This window comes from Ipomoea nil, unplaced genomic scaffold (assembly GCF_001879475.1).
Source record: "Ipomoea nil cultivar Tokyo-kokei standard unplaced genomic scaffold, Asagao_1.1 scaffold1932, whole genome shotgun sequence".
NCBI classification, from domain to species: Eukaryota; Viridiplantae; Streptophyta; class Magnoliopsida; order Solanales; family Convolvulaceae; genus Ipomoea; species Ipomoea nil.
In genome coordinates this window covers 1,358,706-1,380,403 of record NW_017618360.1, presented here as the reverse complement: position 1 = coordinate 1,380,403, position 21,698 = coordinate 1,358,706, and the positions used below count along the sequence as shown (strand labels likewise).

The 21,698-nt window shown below is 38.3% G+C and overlaps 2 protein-coding genes across 4 annotated transcripts; both read left to right on the top strand.

Annotated features, from left to right (window-relative positions):
- Positions 1-8,411: 8,411 nt before the first annotated feature.
- LOC109146580 (mitochondrial carrier protein MTM1-like) lies at positions 8,412-12,451 on the top strand. Of its 2 annotated transcripts, none has more exons than XM_019294257.1 (11): positions 8,412-8,646; positions 9,171-9,469; positions 9,605-9,694; positions 9,860-9,988; positions 10,209-10,268; positions 10,392-10,562; positions 10,753-10,846; positions 10,989-11,080; positions 11,182-11,331; positions 11,428-11,486; positions 11,913-12,451. In XM_019294257.1, the coding sequence occupies exons 2-11, from the start codon at positions 9,188-9,190 to the stop codon at positions 12,043-12,045; spliced, it is 1,260 nt and encodes a 419-aa protein (XP_019149802.1). In that variant the 5' UTR covers positions 8,412-8,646; positions 9,171-9,187; the 3' UTR covers positions 12,046-12,451. The 2 variants fall into 2 exon arrangements, with proteins under 2 accessions (XP_019149802.1, XP_019149803.1); XM_019294258.1 differs by having other exon boundaries at positions 8,431-8,646; positions 9,181-9,469.
- A 2,496-nt stretch (positions 12,452-14,947) lies between these two features.
- Positions 14,948-18,101, top strand: LOC109193824 (dihydrofolate synthetase). Of its 2 annotated transcripts, none has more exons than XM_019344651.1 (10): positions 14,948-15,311; positions 15,630-15,727; positions 15,808-15,958; positions 16,080-16,142; positions 16,260-16,421; positions 16,567-16,758; positions 16,863-16,962; positions 17,047-17,178; positions 17,310-17,441; positions 17,558-18,101. In XM_019344651.1, the coding sequence occupies exons 1-10, from the start codon at positions 15,021-15,023 to the stop codon at positions 17,905-17,907; spliced, it is 1,671 nt and encodes a 556-aa protein (XP_019200196.1). In that variant the 5' UTR covers positions 14,948-15,020; the 3' UTR covers positions 17,908-18,101. The 2 variants fall into 2 exon arrangements, with proteins under 2 accessions (XP_019200196.1, XP_019200195.1); XM_019344650.1 differs by having other exon boundaries at positions 17,310-17,447.
- The last annotated feature ends 3,597 nt before the right edge of the window (positions 18,102-21,698 follow it).

Here is a 21,698-nt window from a genome sequence, read left to right as displayed (position 1 = left end):
TATATATATATTCATTTCATTACAGAGGATTTCTCTGTAGTGAAATGAATTTTTTTTTATTGACTGCGTCCAGTTTTCCGACCACCAAAGTGGTCGAAATTTTCAACCACCGGTGGTCGAAAAATTTGGACCCGCCTAATTATTCTCTTGGCCATTTTTTCCGACAGCCTTAGAAAAGTGGTTACTCTTTCCGACCACTCTCTCTAGTGGTTGAAAATAGCTAGGGGGATTTTTCCGGATACCCAAATTGGTCGGAAAAGATGTCGGAACTAGCGTTTCCGACCTAATTAAGGCCATTTCCGACCACTTTTCGGTGGTCGGAAAATGGCAAATTTCCAGCAGTGTCTATTAAAAAGTATATATATATATATATATATATATATATATATATATATACACACACACTACGGCAGCATTGGAATCATCTATTTATCTTTTGGCATGAGCTGCCATCAAAGGCACCCCGTTTTGTATTATTAAATATTGTAAATTTTGCCAATACTCGGCATATTGATTGAGTTCGTTGCACTTAATTTTCAAATACAATTTATATTTTATAAGGAAAAGAGTGAAATAGACCATTTAACTTTTGATGAAAAAGCAATTAGGCGCTCAAACATTAAAAATGTTCAATTACACACTTGAACTCTTAAAAATTGTGCAATTAGACCTAATTTACAGGTAATCAACAGGTTACCAGGTAAAAAAATTTAAAAATATATATATATTTTTATTTATTTTTGGAAGGAGGCGAAGGCTATGGTTATTGCCGATGATGGTTCCGTCCAAGCACAAATCCAAGGTGTGTTGCTGGACTGAAGGGGTCCCCTCTGTGAACATAAACACTAGACCTATCCACCGACCACCTGCTCATACAACGCCGGCGGTGAATTGAATAAGTATCCTTCTGTTCCGAAAGATACTCTCTCACCGGCGCCGGCGCCGGAGTTTATGCCGGCATTCCATACCGCTAGCCTCTGGTGATGTTCATGGTGCTCAGAAGCACTGAACCCCAGCTGAGTTGCGATAGCGACTTCGACGAAAAGGTTTTGTGCTTCTCCATGGCTAGCCGGCGGAGGGTGGTGGTGGAGCAGGACAGTAGGATCTTGGAACAACTGTAAAGATAGCCTTAAATCTTAGCTATGGAAGTTCAAAGCATTAGCAGAAGAATTAGGGTCCGGGGAAGCTCCCATGGGGAAGAAGCTCTTTATTAATGTATCAGAATCCATGGAAGGAGGCGGTGATGGTCGCCGGACGGCAATAAGCAAATAAAAATAAAAATAAATAAAATTTATATGCATTCAAATATATATATATATATATATATATATATATATATATATGGATGCACTCAGGTGCGAATAAGTGCCCAGGAGGGAATATGCGAACGAATCAGTGTGCCACACGTGTCCAGATCTAATAGATTAAAAAAAATGCGGTGACATTTTCGTAAATAATTGAACATCGTAGTGCAAGTAAAATCACTTACAAGTGCACCTACTTTCACCTATAAGTTCGTGTAATTTTGCCTTGTTAACTTTCACTTCCCGCAACCATTCATTCACCTAGGTGCACCTACTTATAACTATAGGTGCAACTATTTATAACTATAAGTGCATGTAATTTTGTCTTGTTAACATTCACTTCCCGCACCCATTCATTCACTTGGGTGCACCTACTTATAATTATAGGTGCAACTACTTATAAGTTATAACTATAGGTGCACATACTTTCACCTATATATAAGTGCATGTAATTTTGTCTTGTTAACATTCACTTCCCGCACCATTCATTCAACTGGGTGCACCTACTTATAACTATAGGTGCAACTACTTATACCTATAGGTGCAACTACTTATACCTATAGGTGCAACTACTTATAACTATAGGCAAGGTTGAAAAAATCGCTAGGCACCCTCTAGGCGCCTGGGGACCGCCTAGGTGGCCGACCGCCTAGCGCCTAGGCGCTGATTAATCGGTGCTTAGGCGCGATTTTTTGCAACACTGACTATAGGTGCATTTCGTATTGATGCTCAGTGTAAATTTTACTTGCACCTATAATACATTTTACTTGCACTTCGATGTTCAATTATTTATGAAAATGTCACCGCGGTTTTTTAATCCATTAGATCTGGACACGTGTTGCACGCTGATTGGTTCGCATATTCCTTCTTGGGCACTTCACTCGCACCTGAGTGCAATTATATATATATATATATATATATATATATATATATATATATATATATATATATATAAGTTAACTCATTTCATGTGCGGTTGTGCGGTTGATTATTGTGCATGAGATTTGTACTGAATGTGCGTAAGTATTGTGTTTAATGTGCCTGAGATTTGTATTTAATGTGCGTGAATGTGTAATGTTAATGTGCGTGAGTTTTGTACATAAGGTGTGCGAGTCTTGTGTCTTAGGTGCGTGAGTTGTGTGCTTAATGTGCGTGAGTGTGTTCTTCATTCACTGTTGTGAAAATTATGTGCATCTACTGCTGCATTTTCTTCTTGTTTTTGTTTCGAAGTGGTGGATGAATGAATTTTGTCTTGTTTTGCTTTGCATACTGAGGGGCTGCTAATGAAAGCTTCAAAGATTGTGAAAAAGAAGGAAACTGTGAAAATTTTCTGTTCTGCTTCATTCTGAGCTCGTAATTTTGAACTACTCACGCACATTAAGTACAAATCTTAGGCACATTAAACAGAAGACTCAGGCAAATTAAGTACAAAACCCATGCACATTAACATTACATACTCACGCACATTAAGTACAAAGCTCAGGCACATTAAGCACAAGATTCACGCACATTAAGTATAAAGCTCACGCACATTAATCAACCGCACAACAGCACGGGAAGCCACAAATGCACTTGATCCCTTCCCTATATATATATGCATAATATTTATATACAGTGTGTTTTAACTAAATTATAAAGGGAAAAAGATCAAATAAGTCCCTAAATTTTACACTAAAAGTCAATTAGACACCCATTTCATTGTTGAATCTTTTTATGTTTTCCTTAATCTCTTAAATGATTGGACTCATTTCATCTGAAATAACTTAGACGTTGTAGGAGGATCTATTTTTTTTCTCTCTCCAACTTCTCACTCTCCACATTAATAAAAAAAAAAACCTTAAAAATCATGAATAATCCACTACTATGAATGCTTTAAGTCAAACTATACCTACAATCTTCCCAGAGCTAGCCCGTTGTAGCTTCATGACAAGTTTGGCACATTGCTAATTGATGTGAGTGGACACTTGATCGCCACCTAAACCCGCCAGCCATTGTATTTCAAGTCAAAGAAACTTACCACAAGTCATTATGGCACAATTAACCCATCGCATTAAGCATAAATAAGATTTATCTTATTATTCGTACCATCTTATACTTCGCATTACTACATATACTAGCACTTGTAATGTGAATTGATTTGATATTATATTAATGACCGCCACAGGTTAACTGAGGTCTCAACCACCTTATCATTGTTGAGTTTGTCTCATATATAAATTAGGAATAAGTGTTTGTCTCATACTAGAAGTAGGAGTGAAACGGGTAGATCTATTGTATAGGGAATGGATGCCTATAAATATATTGGTTGTATCCCTAAAGGGTTGTGTCACCACCATCACCATCACCATCACAAATAATAAGAACAGTTTCACTCTCGTGGATGTAGGCATATTGCCGAACCACGTAAATCTTGTCTTCTTTGCCTTTCTGCCATTATTATTTTTCTTGTTCTTGTTAATCTCAACAAATTGGTATCAGAGCATAGTTGAGATGGCTAGTTTAAGTACAAAATTCGAGTTATCAAAGTTTATAGGGAATTTTGGGTTATGACGGTCTAGGGTAAAGGATTTGTTGGCATATCAGGGCCTTCTGAAAACCTTGAGGGCGGAAAAACCAACTAATATGGAAGAGGCTGATTGGGCGGAGTTGAAGAAGCAGAAAGCTATGAACGTGGTTCGTGCTGATGACTCTTCATATAGTGAAGGTGATGTTCTAGCAGTTACAAGGAACAAGTTCGAACATTGTTTGGACTTGTTGGATGTTTCTAGATGCTAGATGAGAAAGTGGTGAGGGGCGCTGTAGTGTTGGGCAGCGCGGATACCAGGAAGGGTCGTGGACCTAGTATCGGTATGGGCTTATATGGGCTCGGTATGTGCCGGTATGGCACTGGTTAGGGCCGATATGGGTTTGGTATGGACGGAAGCTTCAGGATGAAGCAGTTCATGAACATGCACTGGGAACGTTTAATGCTGCGTTGTGCGTGTTGCTAACTAGTGGTGATAGCTGGTTAGTGGAGCATTGGGCAAGGCACACGGGTTTAGTGTGACTTTGCAGGGGCGCTGTTGTGTTGGGGCAGCGTGGATACCAGGAGGGGATATGGACCTGGTATGGGCCGGATGCAGGAAGTCAGCTGAACGGGGCAGTTAGCATGAGTTGCAGCGGTATAACAGGTCGACGGCTGAGGGGCGAATGGCTTGGAACAAAGCGGTTCGTGTACATGCACTGGGTAACGTTTGATGTTGCGTATGCATGTGGCTGGCTAGTTGGGATGAGCATGGTTGTTCCTACCCATGTGTATATAAGTGGTCCATTAGCAGCTGCTACAAAACCTCCCTGCGCGTTGCATACATAAAGACCGTACGTCGGAGAAGCGCCGTGGAAACCAGCATCAGCAAAGCAGTAAGCTCCTCCAGGCGGCAGTGGCGTCATCTCCAAGGCTGCCGGCAGCAGGCGGATGAGCAGCCGGGTTTTGGGGGACAGCCGGATCTTGGGCGGCAGCCGGGGGTAATGGCGCAGCCGGTCCGGATGGCGCAACCGGCGAGTTCGTTGTGGACCAGGCAGACCAATAACCGTGAAAGCCGTGACATAGATGCGAGGGTGTCGGTAGAAAAGAATCCCAAACAGCCATATTCCGGGCTCTCCAAATTTCGTAGAGTATTCCACAAATTTGTTCTTTTAGAAACCCAGCAGATGTTGCTGAGCATCCCAACCAAGCCTCCACCCAATGCATAAAATCATAACTATCAACATTAGGGATTAGAAGACGTGAAACATTCCACACACGTCTAGCATAAATACAAGTGCATAAAATATGCATAATATCCTCATCATAATCTCCACAAGCTGGGAAAATATTAGGAATTTCTACTCTCTTTCTAACCAAATTGGTAATAATTGGCAAAATATTAGATAGGGCCTTCCATAGAAAAATCCTCCACTTGGGAGGGACCCTAAGCTTCCAAATGTTGTTCCAAACTGCTTCTGGGGTGATGCTCAATTTCCCTTGGCATCTATAGCCATCTTTTATCGTATATTGTCCCCTTATATCCCCTTTCTAAAACCAGTCATCCTTGAAATTAATGCTTACAGGGATTTTTAATATTAATTCAGCATCCCTGGGGTCAAACAACTGAGAAACTAGCTCATGGTTCCATTTTTCCTGATCATGATTTAACAGGTCAGCGACCATAAGATCCGGGTGCTGGGCCACTTGATCAGTTAGCACAAACGGATTCTGGGAGTCAGGCAACCACGGGTGAGACCATACCTTGGTAGTTCTACCATTACCAATTCTGCGCTTGCAGCCACTACGAATCAGGTTCTGACTTGCCATAATGCTCCTCCATACATAGCTCGGGTTACCACCTAGGGAGGCCTCATAAAAGGTAGTATCACGATAATATCTTGCCTTAAAAATTCTGGTCATTAAGGAATCCGGTTTGGTTAATAATTGCCAACCCTGCTTCCCTAATAGTGCCAAATTAAACTCATGCAGCTTCTTAAAACCCATACCACCATACTTCTTGGGCACACACATTCTATCCCAGGTCATCCAATGTATACCATCCACTGTGGTACTCTTTCCCCACCAGTACCTATTCATCAATTTTTCCAAAGAAGCACATAATGATACAGGCAACAGAAAAATACTCATAGTGTACGTAGGCATTGCTTGTGCCACGCTCTTAAGTAGTACCTCTTTACCTGCCATAGAAAGCAGCCTCTTATTCCACGAACCAAACCTTTGTCTCAGTTTCTGCTCCACATAGGAAAAAATAAATTTCCTGTTCCTACCAACAACCGAGGGGAGTCCCAAATATTTACCAAAGTCCTCCGCATGCTTCACCCCCAGCCCCATGGCGATAGCATCCCTATCCAACAAAGTGTTATTACGACTAAAAGAGATGTTAGATTTATGATAATTGACAGATTGGCCCAAGTATTGCTCATATACTTCCAAACAATGCTTCACCTCCATAGTCTCCTGCATGTTTGCCTTAAAGAAAAGTAGGTTGTCATCTGCAAAGAAAAGATGAGAGATGGGCGGGGCCCCACGCGCCACCCTGCAGCCATGGATCCGTCCTTTAGCCTGGGCATCCTGCAATAATAATGATAAGCCCTCTGCACAAATGATAAACAGGTAGGGTGATAGGGGATCACCCTGCCTTAGACCCCTTGTGGGCAAGATCTCCTCACTTGGCTTCCCATTGACTAGGACCCTATACCTGACTGTCCGCACACATAACATGATTAAATCAACCCACCTAGCATCAAATCCAAGCCCCAACAACATACGTTCCACAAACCTCCATTCCATTCGGTCATAAGCTTTGACCATGTCTAACTTTAGGGCTGCCCATCCCACTTGGCCCAACTGTTTCCTTCTCAAAAAGTGACCTACTTCAGATGCAATAAGAATGTTATCCGAAATTAGCCTACCTGGTAGAAAAGCACTCTGCGATTCTGAGACAATACCATCCAATAGCGGTTTCATACGGTTAGCTATCATTTTAGCCATTACCTTATACACAACATTGCATAAAGCAATAGGCCTCAAATCAGTAACCAACTCAGGGGCAGCCTTTTTCGGGATCAGAACAATATTGGTATTATTCAATTCGGGGGGAAAGGAAGATTGAGATAAACATGCAAGAACAAAACCAGTAAAATCCTTACCAATGATATCCCAGAAAGCCTGATAGAACCCCAGATTCATTCCATCCGGTCCTGGCGATTTATCTTTATCCATGGCAAACAAAGCATCTTTGACCTCCGCAGGCTCGAATGGTCGTAGCAAGTCATCATTCTGAGCACGAGTGACACGGGGGGATAGGGTATCCACCTGGAAAGTGCCCATGTCTCCATTTGTCTGAAAAATCTGCTTATAATACTCCGACACCAGAGAGACAAGCCCATCACCCTCCTTCCATACCCCATTCCCATCATTAAGTCTCACAATGGAGTTCTTACGTTTACGGTGCGTGGCATATTGATGAAAGAACTTCGTGTTCCGATCCGCCCCTTGTAACCAGTGTTGCTTGGCCCTTTGTTTCTAAAAGGACTCCTCCTGCAACAAGACGGTATTCAATTGCCCATCTAGCTGCCTGAAACGCCCCAAGGAAATCGGATCCATCTGACCTCTCAAACTATTCATCTCCCTTTTAATCGCCTCAACTCTTATCAATATAGATAAACTCATTTAAAATTCAACTTATAAATTCAATCCGAATCTTAATTATTCAAATCACTCATAAATGGCTATAATTTAAATCATTTACTTTTCAAGGGATTCATATCACACAATATTTTAGTCAAGTAACTTTTTTATATTAGGAATTAATATTAATCAATTTATCCATTTACTTATTTGATATATCAAAAGTTATAAATTCCTCTAAGAACCAAGTTCTAATTATTATTCTATATTACCTGTTGTGTAATAAAGAAAATTTATCATTATTATCTAGGAGTGTGCCTAGAGTAAATATAACTCTTATAACCTAATAATAATGTATTAGAGTCAGTAGCATTAAAAAAAATAAATTAATATAATATCTCATAGATCGCACAAGAGTAATAAATTAAACTAAAAAACTATGTTTTACAAGTTCAATCAAAGAAATGTTAACTATAATTGAACACAATTGATTTCTAATTAGAATTATAATCACAATTCTTTTTCCAAAAAGTTGAATACCTAATCCTAAGGACTCCACACCGCGACCAAACAAAAATAATAATAAAAAAATAGTGCGTCAAGCGCGCTATCAACGCGCCTGACGCGCCACACAGGCGCGTGCAGTGCACGCACTTGTGTGGCCATTGGCTGTGCGGAACGCGTACAGCGTGTGACCCTTTTTTTTTTTTGACATGCTCCCAATCAGACAAAATAATTTGTCAATTAATTCTTCCTACACTTATTAATAACCTCATTTATATTAAATGACCTGATATTAACTCTCATTTTTCTTTGATGTGGATGCTCTAACTAACCTAAAACAAAAAAGTCTATTATCCAATAGCGGTCGCGCATATCAATCCTACCAGCAATGTGAATACTAGTCGCGTTAGACTTTGAATTCGGGTAATGTATATAAAATATTTGTCTTTATTCATTTTTTGTCTAAGGCTTTCCAATGTCCTAACGCAGCCCTAAATCGAGAAAGTTCTTATTTTTGCTGCCACCTCTGATTTTGTGTGGGGCAAAACTCTCCGCGCGCTTGGTTTCCTCTTCGCCAAGGAAGTTGGAAGCACCAGCTCCCACTCTGCGAAACAATTCAATTTTCAATCATATTTTTTGCTTTTATGGTCTTAATCCTGCAATCACACGACCAAAGCTGAGGTAAAAGTGGTTCTTTCTTCTCTTTTTCGTTTTGCAATATGTATTCGAGAGCCCGCCGCAAAGGGCGCCCTTGTTTGCTTGGAATTCTCGTCGCTGGGTGGTTTTGTTCCCATTAAAGTGTAATTCTTTTTATGGTTTTGTTAGTGCTGTTTGTTTCCTGATATTGGGATTTCAGTGTTTTGATAGAGCAATTGCTTGGTTTATACTGCTCTTAAGGTTAGTGGGGGAAGATTGTTATAAATGTGCTGGTACTTGTACCTTGCCTGCAGTGTCTAGTTGATATTTAATTGGACATGAATAAATTTTTTTTGTGCTGTTTACATGTTTGATAATATGCCCTATTGTTTTGCATTGTTTAATTTCTTTTCAATGAGGTTCTGACTTTGTTTTAGGGTTCTTTGAGTTTTGCTAAATTGTTCAAGGTTTTGTTTTTTGGGTCTATGGGTGGGTTTTGAATTGGTAATGTATTGGATAATATTGCTTTGGGAATATTTCATGTCAAGTTGACACAACTCTTGTGCTAGTTTGTGATAGATAATACATGTCTATTGAGAGGGACAAGATGGTGGAAGAATCGAAGCACGATGAAGGCCCATGGTTGAGCACTGCAGAGGAACAATCGAGAATTATTGATATTGCTAATAACATTTCCGTGATTTCTGAACCGGTTGTGTTTACTGATGACCCTCGTCTTGAGCTGACTCAGCCTCAGCATTCCAGCACATCTTCTAATGACCAATTGGGCCTCGCTGAGCGATCCCTTTCTGCTGCTGGTGCCGCAATTCTCTCAGCAGTGCTTGTAAACCCTTTAGATGTTGTTAAGGTGTTTATCTTCACCCCTTTTTTTTTCATTGTTATTCCTTTACTTCAAAATGATTTTGTGAAAAGAACTATTATAAATAATTTGTAGTTTTTGGACATTTGACATGCCTGCTTAGCATTTCTATCCACTTTGCAGACAAGATTGCAAGCACAAGCAGCTGGAAATATGTATTCACACCCATTAAGCAACATGACAAGTCGAATGGCAATGTTTGGACCACACATGGTATTGCAGGCTATAGTGTTCATTTGGCATAGTTCCTTTTTTAATATATTATTATTATTATTATTATTATTATTATTATTATTATTATTATTATTATTATTATTAAATCTCCCCTTCCTTTTATTAATTTTGATTTCTCATTAATTTTACAATACATTTGCTTAGTTGTTTGCTGATCTAAGATGTTCACCCTCATGCGCCCGTGCTGGTGTTCATGGAACAGTGGCAATCTGTCCACCTGATTGTTTCCAGTACAAAGGAACACTTGATGTCTTTTACAAAATTATTCGACAGGTTTGTTGTCTGGCTGTCATGCTTTTGCAAAGTGATTATTAGTCAGATCAATTTTATCCACTGGTGCTGTGAGCTGATGGAATTGTAGTGATATGTCCAATAATGAAAATGATTTTATGTCTCTGACCCTGAATTCTGTATGAACACTGACATGCAGTTTAAATTCTCGTTTTGCATTGCTTTAGTTGTAATTTGATCACTAACTGGAATGTTTTCACAGGAAGGTATTTCTAGACTCTGGCGAGGAACAAATGCAGGTCTAGCACTTGCTGTGCCAACGGTAAGTGTTTAGCATGACTAGTTTCTAAAATCCTAAAACCCCTTCACAGATCCTACATGATAGGAATTATTCAAATTAATTCTAAGAACTCCCCATTGGAGAATAATTGTGTCTTCTGAACAGGTTGGGATATACTTGCCTTGCTATGACATTTTCCGCAACAAGTTAGAGGAATATGCAGCCCAAAATGCCCCAAGCTTGATGCCATATACTCCTTTACTAGCTGGTTCATTAGCTCGTTCTTTAGCTTGCACAAGTTGCTACCCTATTGAACTTGCCAAAACACGTATGCAGGTATTTTTTTCATCCTTGATTGAGGCTTTATCTATTCCACAATGCTTCAGGGCTGGAAGGAACAAGAATTTGGAAACTTGTGTTAGTTGTAACGTGTGCTCTTGAGCTAGTTGGTATTCTTACTGTTGTTGCTTATTGTCCTGAAATCAGTTGTTTGTGAATTTTCATTTAATTTAATTTTTGTATACAGGCTTTGCACAAAGGTAAGAAGCCTCCTGGAGTCTGGAAGACTTTATTCGAGGTCATCTCTAATGTTAAGAGCACTGCTAATGCTAGTAACACCAGTAAGTTGATGTTTTCATTTTCTTATTCATAAGAAGATAACTATTTGTTTGTATAGATGATTTTTAAACAACTACGCTGAATAAAAGCAGCAATTTCTATTATCCTTAGTGACAATTCTCTATTGAAATATTATTATTGCAGTACAAAGCTGTCGTGCTCTTTGGACAGGACTGGGAGCACAACTTGCTCGTGATGTTCCCTTTTCTGCAATATGCTGGTCCACTCTTGAGCCAGTGAGTTCTCATACTCGTACAGTTTTACTTTAAGATTCGAATTTGTGCTTTTGAGTTTATTTGGATTAAGGTCACAAAGGAATTATCAATTATCATTATAGGCAAGAAGACGGCTTCTTGGTCTGATGGGAGATGAAGCTAATGCTGCCCACATCCTTGGAGCAAATTTTTCTGCTGGTTTTTTGGCAGGAAGCCTTGCCGCTGCTGCAACATGTCCACTTGATGTGGCAAAAACCCGAAGGCAGATTGAGGTTTGGTTGCATCAGTCCTTTTCCCTGTATTCTTTCTTCCCCACCTTCCCTCCATGTTTGGTTGCATTATTTGGTTTTTTTATATCATGCTTGCAGAAGGACCCTATCAGAGCATTGACTATGACAACGAGACAGACTCTGCTGGAGGTGTGGAGGTACGAATCTTCAAAAACTAGTCCCATTGATTTCATTTTGTGGCATATAATTTTTCTCAAACCCGATTATAGTAAAAAATACGGGGAACCAACCTATAGGCTTGTACTTAAGTGTACACCTGATTTTAAACTTAATGAACGATATTTATCCTCATATACAAACGACTCTACTCTGATATCAATTGTTTGGGGTGGGGGGTGATAGGACTCTTAATAGGCTTCCTGGGAATTTGTGCCATAGTATATATGATTCTGGAGGCTTTAGGTTCTCACTTTCAAGCTTCGTAACTCCACAATTGAATGCACACATAAACACACACATCTGCAGATGCATGGCCACTTATTTGGATCTTTATTTAATATAGATAAGTCATATAATATTAAAATGATTAAACTTTTGACTTCCAAGTGTGCTGATGAATGCAGAGATGGGGGCATGAAGGGACTGTTTACTGGTGTTGGACCGCGTGTAGGCCGAGCAGGCCCTTCAGTTGGTATAGTTGTGTCGTTTTATGAAGTTGTCAAATACGTCTTGCATCATCAGTACGCCACACCTTAAACTGGACAAAGCCGCACAATCAAAACCTAATTAGTTTCTTCTGGACATTTGACACAAAGCAATAGATCTTGACAAACATATAAGACTTTTGCTTTCAGTTACATAGGAACACAGCCCTTGTTTTCTTGTATGTTCTTTGTGGAGTCATTGGAGCTTACAAGAAGCAGTTTTGCTAATGTTGGATCATCATTATAGTTGCCTAGTTTTGCCTAAGATAGGAAATAATCCCTCCTCCCTTGTTTTACTGAACAATTTGTTTTGTTTGGTTGGCATCTTGGGTGGTGCAGAGATTTTGGTAAGTTTTTGTCAATTGAGAAAGTAGTTTTTTACTGAGTTGATCTCAGTTAGAAATCCTTGCTTTTGTTAACTAATTATATCCTTATTGATAGTTTCTTGTGAATCATTATTCTACTCTTATGGTCGAATTTAAAAATTTATGATTATTAGAAATTGACATGTATTTTTCGTCTATATTTTACACAGACATTTAATGAGATATACTAAAGTCTTGTTTAGTAACATATTTAGCTTATCAATTAATTTTAGTTATACTAAAGTCTTGTTTGGTAACATATTTAGCTTATCAATTAATTTTAGTTTATTTGACAATTATTAACTGTTTGACTTGGTTAAACATTCAATTAAGTGTTTGATTAATTAGCTTTTTGTAATAGTTTATTGTTCTAAAGTGTTAAAATTCAAAAAATTGTTCAATTTTTTTTTTTGATAAATTTTTTGAAAAGTTATTTTGCATGTAATCATTTATCAGTTAATAATTAATTTATCAAGTATTTTTCTACAATAAGCTAAGAGCATCTTTATCAGTTGGGGATATTAGGGGGAGAATGCAAGAGTGAGTAGGAAAGAGAATAATGTGGGAGGGGAAGAAAAAAAAAATCAAAACTGATTTTAAAATATGTATATATATATATAAGCATGTCATTTCTCTATTGGTTCTCTCTTCCATATAATCATATTAATTCCTTTTTCTTAGGCAGAGTAATATCCCAACCTTTGCAGATGCTCCTCACCCCTTCTTTCTATTGATTCTCTTTCTGTCACCATGACATTTTGGCCTCAAAAGTAGTGAATTCTCCCCTATTTCTCCTCTGATGTAAATGCTCTAATATTATCAACTAATCAATTAATTAATAGTTATTTATCAAACACTTTTACACTAACTTAAAACAGTCATTAATACTATTATATGAGTCACTAATATCATTATACAATATAGTGTACATTACATCAATGTGACTTTTACACAACTTTAAACAAGTTACTAATACTACTATACGTTAAACGAGTCGCTAATATCACTATACAATATAGTACATTACATCGAAGTATTAATGTAACTACGATAGAGTTAGGTGATTAGTGTGGCCATAGAAAAGCGCCGATGGCGAACTTCCTCTTCTGATGAACGCTGCCCGTCGCCGGAAGGCCGTATTCCGACAAGAGGGCGTCCAGCTTCCACTCCGGCATCGACTCGTAGTCCGCCGCAGTGTAGCGGGGGTAGTGCAACGGCATCTTGAATTCCCCATATCTCTTCTGTTTCTCCGGCATCTTGGTTCTCTGTTTGGTTTATTATGCCATTTTTCAGGTGGGTTTTATAGGCGGAGAGGGACAGCGACAGCCGGAGGCGGCACGCAATTTATTTGCAATTCAATGAGAAGTTCCAGAACATTACTGGGAATGGAGTTGAGGTGGAAGCTTACCAACCACCATCTTCTTCTCCTTTCTCAACACGACGCAGTAGTCACAAGAAAACACTCAAAAATGGCATTGATTTTGGTAGGAAAAGACCCCAACTTTGTGGGATTTAGGTGCAACGCTGTTGCCCTAATAAACAAATATTAATGGTTGAAAGTTGAAACAACACATCATACCACGTGGAATATTAAAGCACGTATGAACAACTTAGTTGGTCACATGAGTAAAGTTTGAAGCAATAATTCGTGATGAAGTCTCATCAACAGCAATGTAAGAGTAATTTTTCAAAGTGAGGGGTTCCTTGTGCTTAATAAATAAAGGTCTAGCCTTTATGTTCAGATGCTCGGAATATTAAAAAAAAAAAAGATTGCACACAATAACATAGTTAAATGGTGCAAAGGCATAAGTTGTAACTACATGGTCCATTACCCAACTGAGTTTATCGGGTAATTGGTTTGATACTATAATTTTTTCAAATTTTTTTTAGTTTGAACTTATTGGTATAGACAATTTTACTTCTTTGTAATTTTTTGTTATAGTCACAAGACTGCTTTCACTTAGAGTCATTGTGCTTTCACTTAGAGTCATTTTCATGATAGACCCTAATTATTTTGATTTGAGCTAGTTAGCTAATGAACAATTTAAACTGGATTATCTCTTTATTGACTAGAGTCTCGGGAACAATTCACTTAGAATGACTTTTGAAATAGAATATGACTTTCTTAATTTGACTAATTTATGTTGATTTACTCTTTGTGGTTCTTTAGGTATATAAGAGATACTTTATTAAAATTGCACTTGACCCTAAATCAAAACTAGTGACAATTCAATTTTTATTAACAATACAATTCTTAGAGACGGAATAAGGAGAGATTCTTGGATTGAACCTTTAGAAAACAGCAATACACCAGAAACATCTGTCCGCCCTAAACCTCCAACCTTAAACCTCACTAAATATTTGCACTGACTATGAAGATTAGGAAGACATTTTTGATCTTTCAGATGTTATCCTATCTATGAATTCCACGTCATGCGGTATGTTAACGAAATTAACCACTGATTTGGCAGTATTAATTTTATTATAAGGATTAAATTAAATAAAATTTATGTAGAAAAATATAAACTTTAAATAATTTCAGCAGTTATTTATATTAAAAATTAAAAATTGATTCTTTTTTAACTACTAGCCTACTACTAGTAGGAGTTTGCTGTTTGGTTGGAGCTTCAAGGCTTAAAAAATCTGAGAAAAAAGTGTAAAGATGAGAGCTTTAAGCATTGTTTGTGGGTTGGGTCGTTCAATTCAGAGCAACAGGAGCAGTCTGATTTCTTCGGTTGCTGGAGTGCTCAATCCCTTACGTTGTCGAGCTTTGTCAACAATGTCGAGAGAGGATCCAGAGCTGAAGGAGGTGTTGGATTTCATGGACAACCTCAAGAACTACGAGAAATCAGGGGTACCCAAAGGCGCAGGAACAGATTCCGATGATGGGTTCGATCTTGGTAGAATGCGGCGCCTCATGGCGCTTCTGGGCAACCCTCATTCTACATTCAAGGTCTGTCTTTTTATTTTTATTTTTAATGATTAGAGAAACCAATAGCCGCCACTATGAGGACCAAGGTAAATTCCCCCATTGTGACCTTAGCCGACAAAGGACACAAGATAGATTGTCGGGCTCAAAACAAGAAGGCCAATATGTCGTTCTGCGAGGAGTTCAACTTGTAATCTTGTAGTTATCGAGTCAACAGTTTGACCAATTTGACTGAGGTTGTCTTGGTTGCTTACATTTTTGATTTGGCTAATGGAACCATTGCACTGGCTGGTTAAAATCTCTAATTGGAACCATTATGACTAATGAATGAAATCATAATAGGCTGTTCATATTGCTGGTACTAAAGGAAAAGGATCAACTGCTGCATTTCTGTCTAGTATCTTAAGAGCAGAGGGCTACTCTGTTGGTTGCTATACCAGGTATTCAATTGTTTTAACATGGATATTTCTCACATGAGTAAAATGTTGTTGGCTCAAATCCACTACTTGTTCTTGGACAGTCCACATATAGAAACTATTAGGGAACGCATAACCTTGGGACGGTTGGGTGAGCCAGTGTCTGCCATTGTATTGAACCATCATTTCCAGAGGGTGAGGACAGTTCTTGAGAGAGCAGTTGAACTTGAAAAAGGGCGTCTTAGTCATTTTGAGGTACGATTATGATTATTACCAATATTCTGAGTTTTCTTTTTCAATAAGAACTCTTTGCTGGTCTTGACCATTTTCATTGTTAGACATGTAACCTGTGTTGTGTTTGGAATTAAAATCTCAGATTTTCACTGCTATTGCTTTCAGCCTATTTTCTCAAGAGAATGTTGAAATTGCCGTGGTTGAGGTTTGAGTACTTATCCATTTTCATTGTGACTATATTTTCCCTATGCTTCTCTCCTTATCGTTTCGATTGAAGTTGGTGTTGAACTGGATAAGGCCATAGAATCTAAATGATTTGCAGGCTGGATTGGGTGGAGCACGAGATGCAACAAATGTAATTTGCGGTTCTCATCTTGCTGCATCAATCATAACAACAATTGGTGAGGAACATCTAGATGCTTTAGGGGGTTCCTTGGAAAGCATTGCAGTTGCAAAATCAGGGATAGTCAAAGATGGCCGTCCAGTTAGGTGGTTCTTGCTACAAAAACCTCATTTTTTTCTCACACTTATACAGTTCTTTGCAAACCACATCAATTCGTTTCATTCTACTCTACTTGGAACTGGTTTGACAATTCTTGGATTTGTTTTCTAACGGTTAAATATTTCAGTTAGTTCTAGGCGGGCCATTTCTTCCACATATTGAGTGCATTCTCCGTGACAAAGCGGCTTCTGTGTCTTCACCTGTAGTATCGGCTTCTGATCCTGGAAATAAGAGTTCTCTCAAAGGCTTCAGTCAAACAAGTGGCATAACTCACCAAGTGTGTGACATAGTGCTCCGTATTGAAAAAGATCTTCCTCTGGTGTGTGTGTTTATCAAACATTTTTCTAAGTCTTTTACATTTCTAATGAATGATGAACTGTTTTTCTATCTTAACAAGTTTGCATTTTTACAAAAATTATGCAGTCCATTGAGCTATTTGACGTGAGGATACACATGCTTGGGTATCACCAACTTAAAAATGCAGCGACAGCTACCTGTGCAGCACTTTGCCTTCGTAACAAAGGTTAAAATTGCGTTTTCTGGTACTTTATCCTCGTCAAGTGTGTGACATCCTTTTATTTGTTCTCACATTTTCTATTTGTCTCAGGATGGAGAATGTCTGATGCATCCATTCGTGCTGGTCTAGAAAGTGCGATTTTGCCAGGCAGAAGCCATCTTTTAACTTCAAAAGAATCTGAAAGGCTAGGACTACCTCAGATTACTATACTGCTTGATGGAGGTTAGATCCCGATGTCTTGAGATTAGCTCGGGCAGATTATGTATGCATGAATGCATGTATGTATGTTCTTGTAGTGTATTAAGGAGTTGTATTTTTCGGTCTTTTTACGATTATATTACAATTATTTTCAGCACATACGAAGGAATCAGCCCGAGCTTTGGCCCAGACAGTCAAGATGACATTTCCAAAGGAAAGATTAGTTCTTGTGGTCGCTATGGCAAAGGACAAAGATCATCTAGGTTTTGCGAGAGAACTACTCTCAGGTTTTAGTTATTTTTAAAAAAGGATACCTACTTTATGATTTTGAAGAATTGTTTTTGCTGTTTTATTTTATGATATTTTTTACGTGTTATGACCTGCTTCTTATCTCTTTTTGCAGTTAATTCTTTGGAAGCTGTATTTCTTACAGAAGTTAGCATTGCTGAAGATAAATCTCGAACTACTTCCTCATCTTTTTTAAAAGACGTTTGGACTAAAGCTTCAAGAGAAATGGGTATTAACGTTCTTGATCTTGGAGCTGCAGATTGCAAACAGTTTACGGGGGATCAGTCAATTCTTTCTGCTAAGGCTGTAGAACCCCGAGCAATATTGTTTTCTCAAGGGTCATTAATGGCCTCTATGAGAGTTGGATCTCAGATTTTGAATGAACGAAAGGGAAACCAAGTCGGAGTTCTGTTAGTTACTGGGTCTTTGCACGTTGTTTCAGCTGTATTACGCTCCCTCCATTAAGGAATGACGAAAAACGAAATAATAGTAGAGAGGAATTAGTTTGTGTATGTAACACTCGTTATCGATGAACGATAATCTTTAATAAGATGTTCCTTTGACACATGGCTCGAGGCCGGGCTATCTCTTGTGGTACAACATAATGCTTTCTTGTTAAAAGTCTGCACGAGCTAATTCAATTTTCTGGTACGCGCTTATACTCCTTCCATTTCCTTTATTTCGTCTTTTATGTTATTTTTTCCTTTTAAGATGATTAATTCCGGAAAATTTACTTCTCATTAACACGGAGAGGACATTAGTAACTAGCATGATTTGCTTAATGTGGATGGACCCGAAAAAAAAAATGGTGAAAATTGAAAATTGCTTAATGTGGATGGACATTAGTAATAGTTAAAGGAATGAATGGTGAAAATTGAAAATATATGGTTTGGAGTAATGTTTTTGTCTCATACATTTCGTGGGCGTCTTTAATGAGGTTGTTCTAGATTGTGATATGAATGCAGTTAGGAGGACCCGCATATTTACTTCAGTGTTGTTTTAGGGTTTTGTCCTACATTATATTGCATAAATTCTGTGTAGATGTCCCGGTCTATAACATTTAGCGATGCCTCCTTTCTACTGAAAACGAAAAGAGAAAGGGCCTTAGAAGAAGGTGGTTGTGCTCTTCTCTTTACCATTAATTCAGAATTTTTGCCTTATTGCGATGGGTCATGGGTGTGCATGAATATAGATACGGGTTTGTTTTCACGTGTCGAAATCTCATGCAGATCTTCCTAGGGTTAAAAAGTAGAATTCACAATCTCGTCATCTTACCTTATGAGCAATGTTGAAAAAATCGCTAGGCGCCCTCTAGGCGCCTGGGGACTGCCTAGAGCGCCTAGGAGGCCGACCGCCTAGCGCCTTAATCGGCGCCTAGGCGCGATTTTTGCAACACTGCTTATGAGAGTTGAATGTAATATGACCACTAGAATTAGACTTCTTCATTGTGGTTGAGCCTGGAAAGTGGCAATGGATAGTGAAGAAGCTTTATGTATATATATGAGTTTACATTAATTTCAAGAATAACTTGTCAAAATTCAAAATTTCTAAAATTTTCGAATTCAAAATTCAAACTTTAAAAAATATTTCAAAATTTTGAGTAAATGACTGCTAATCTATGGACCTGGAGCAGTGCTACATTGATATCCTTGTTACCCTCGAGATTGTCTGCAACTTTCTGCTAAACAGTTCATAAGCTATGTGGCACTAAGCCGAAACTAAATATACTGTTTGTTTTTGTTGCCGGGACTGAATTTAAGCCAGTGAGGCTTAGCCGCTTAGGCTCATAAGCGGTTTTAACAGGTCTTATGGCTCGAGTCTTGTAAGTATACGCTACTTCACTTGTAGACTTAAAGTATGATTATTTCTTGAAATTTAATGTTTTTCGTGGCATTTTGCTGATTAATTGGTCGGTTTGGACTGAATTTGCATGGAGTCTTCTGGTAAGTGCAGTACAATACAACCCTACTTTATTATTGTGTATGTATATATGCATGGGGGGGTTGTTGGGGATGGTAAATGTGAAAGATGATTGGTGATAGGGAAAAAATGTATTTGTTCTGAGAGGGAAGGGAAGGGGGGGAGTAAATGTTTATGAATCCAAAACCATCCTGTCCAGATTGTCATAAAAACGCCCCCACCCCCCCACCCTGCATTTACTCTTCTCGCCCGCCACTCCCTCCCCTCTCTGCCATCATTATCACGCACTTAACTTCACTTCACCTCCTGTATCTATCGGTTTCTTTGTGTGTCTGGTCTGGTGCACTCTCTCCCACCGCATTTAAGTCGCTCGGTTTTTTTGAATTTTGGGACGACTTAAATGTGTATGAATCATAAGGGGGGGCATGCAAATGCCGTGTCTGTGCATTTATAGAGCTCTGCTGCAGGCTCCCTTCCTTCAATGTTCATTATTTCTCTCTTTCTTTCTCGTTCTTCGTTAGAACAACTTGCAGTTCCTCTCGTCATCACCCTCAACCCCGCATTTACTCTCCCCTAACCGAGATTTCAGAGCACGGTGTGGCATTTTGTGTCGTGTCCATGGCTTCTTTATAACCGAAATTCTGCAGAAGGAATATAATGAAATGAAACAAATACACTTATTAGTTATTATATTTCCCTGTGTTTTAAGTACTCTCTTGACAGAACCATTGCACCTTCAAACCCCCCTTTTAACTTCTTCTCATTCTGAATATAGATTCAATGCCAATAACTTCAATTCTCTTTTCTTTCTTTTCTTTTCTCATCCCACTTTAAGAAAGCATTTTGAAAATTTTGCTGTTTGCATTCATACTGCACCAGTATTTATTATACAGCAGATATAGATACATCTTTTGTGTCCTCTTTGTTGAGCATATAACCATTAATGTGCAATCTAACTATCGGTTTAAGCTTTTAGTTGAGATGGAGTACATGCTTCAATTTGGTATCAGATAAGAGTCAATGCCAAAGATCATGGGAGCCCACCAAAAAGTAATCATTAATGTGCAATCTAACTATCAACTTAGGGTTTGAGTTGAGATGGAGCACATGCTCCAATTCTCTTGTATACATAAGCTATATATGCATTTATGCCACCCCATACGACGCGGTTTGTATTAAAATAGTAGACACGTATCAATGGGACGGGACATAAACATATTTTATAAAGTTCGAATTTCGACTGAAATCACTCCGTATTTTTTCCCATACACGCAAGATGTTTATAAAATGGATGAACTTATATTAATAAATAAAAAAGAAAAAAAAAAACAAGATACTTACAACTTGGTAACATTAATTGTTTCATACAAAGTTGTTAAGTGTTCTCTCTTTTTTTTGGCTGCTTTAATTAGCAGAATGTTTCCCTTCCTGCATAGTTGGCATTAACTTGGTGAAGGGGATACTAAATTTATGAAAAATTCTACCACATACATAAAATCTATGATACACAAAGGACCTTTTTAATTTGGTAAATAGTTAGTTTATCAGTTAATTTTAGTTTATTCGATTACTATTAACGGTTTGATTTGGTTAAACAATCAATATGAGTGTTTGTTTAATTAGCTTTTTGTAACAATTTATTGCTCCAAAATACTAAAATTCAAATTAGTTTTTTCGATAAGTATTTTGAGAAAATTATTTTTTTGTTTGTTTTGAAAACGTTTTCTTCTTGAAATTTATGGAAACTTCCAAAAACGCTTTTGCATCCTTCTTGAAAAAGGATGCACCATATAATTAAAGAGTTATTTGTTAGTTTTTATTCGAGTAAAAATTAAACTTTACAAGTGTAATTTGAGTCAAATCTATACAAGTCTTGCAGTAGTGGGGATATTAAAGGGAAAATGACAGAAATGCGACAGTAGAAGTATGCAATTCCCAAAAAAAAAATGAACGAAATTATGAAAGACACATTTGGGAAATGTGTTTTATCACATTTCCAGTCAAACATGAAACGGGAGTCTCATTTGCGTTTCTCGAGAAACGCAAATTTCACGAGAAGCGCAATTTTTTTTAAAAATAAATTTTAGTTTCCGACAACTAGGCTTCTCCGTCGAAGGAGAAGGCAACCAAACTGGTTGCCTTCTTTGCCTTCTCCTTCGCTGGAGAAACCAGCAACTAGTTTTGGTCGTCGGCTTCTCCGGCGAAGGAGAAGGCAACCAGTTGCCTTCTCTTTCGCTGGAGAAGCTGGCGACACCAGTTTTGGCTGCCGGCTTCTCCAGCGAAGGAGAAGGCAACCAGTTTGGTTGCCTCGGCCAATTTTGGTCGCCGGAGACCAA

Coding starts and splice junctions, on each gene's coding strand:
- LOC109193824 (XM_019344650.1), top strand. CDS start 15,021: ATGAGAGCTTTAAGCATTGTTTGTGGGTTGGGTCGTTCAATTCAGAGC. Junction 15,728..15,807: donor TCTGTTGGTTGCTATACCAG/GTATTCAATTGT, acceptor GTTCTTGGACAG/TCCACATATAGAAACTATTA. Junction 17,179..17,309: donor TACTATACTGCTTGATGGAG/GTTAGATCCCGA, acceptor AATTATTTTCAG/CACATACGAAGGAATCAGCC.
- LOC109146580 (XM_019294257.1), top strand. CDS start 9,188: ATGTCTATTGAGAGGGACAAGATGGTGGAAGAATCGAAGCACGATGAA. Junction 9,470..9,604: donor ACCCTTTAGATGTTGTTAAG/GTGTTTATCTTC, acceptor TCCACTTTGCAG/ACAAGATTGCAAGCACAAGC. Junction 9,695..9,859: donor CAATGTTTGGACCACACATG/GTATTGCAGGCT, acceptor ACATTTGCTTAG/TTGTTTGCTGATCTAAGATG.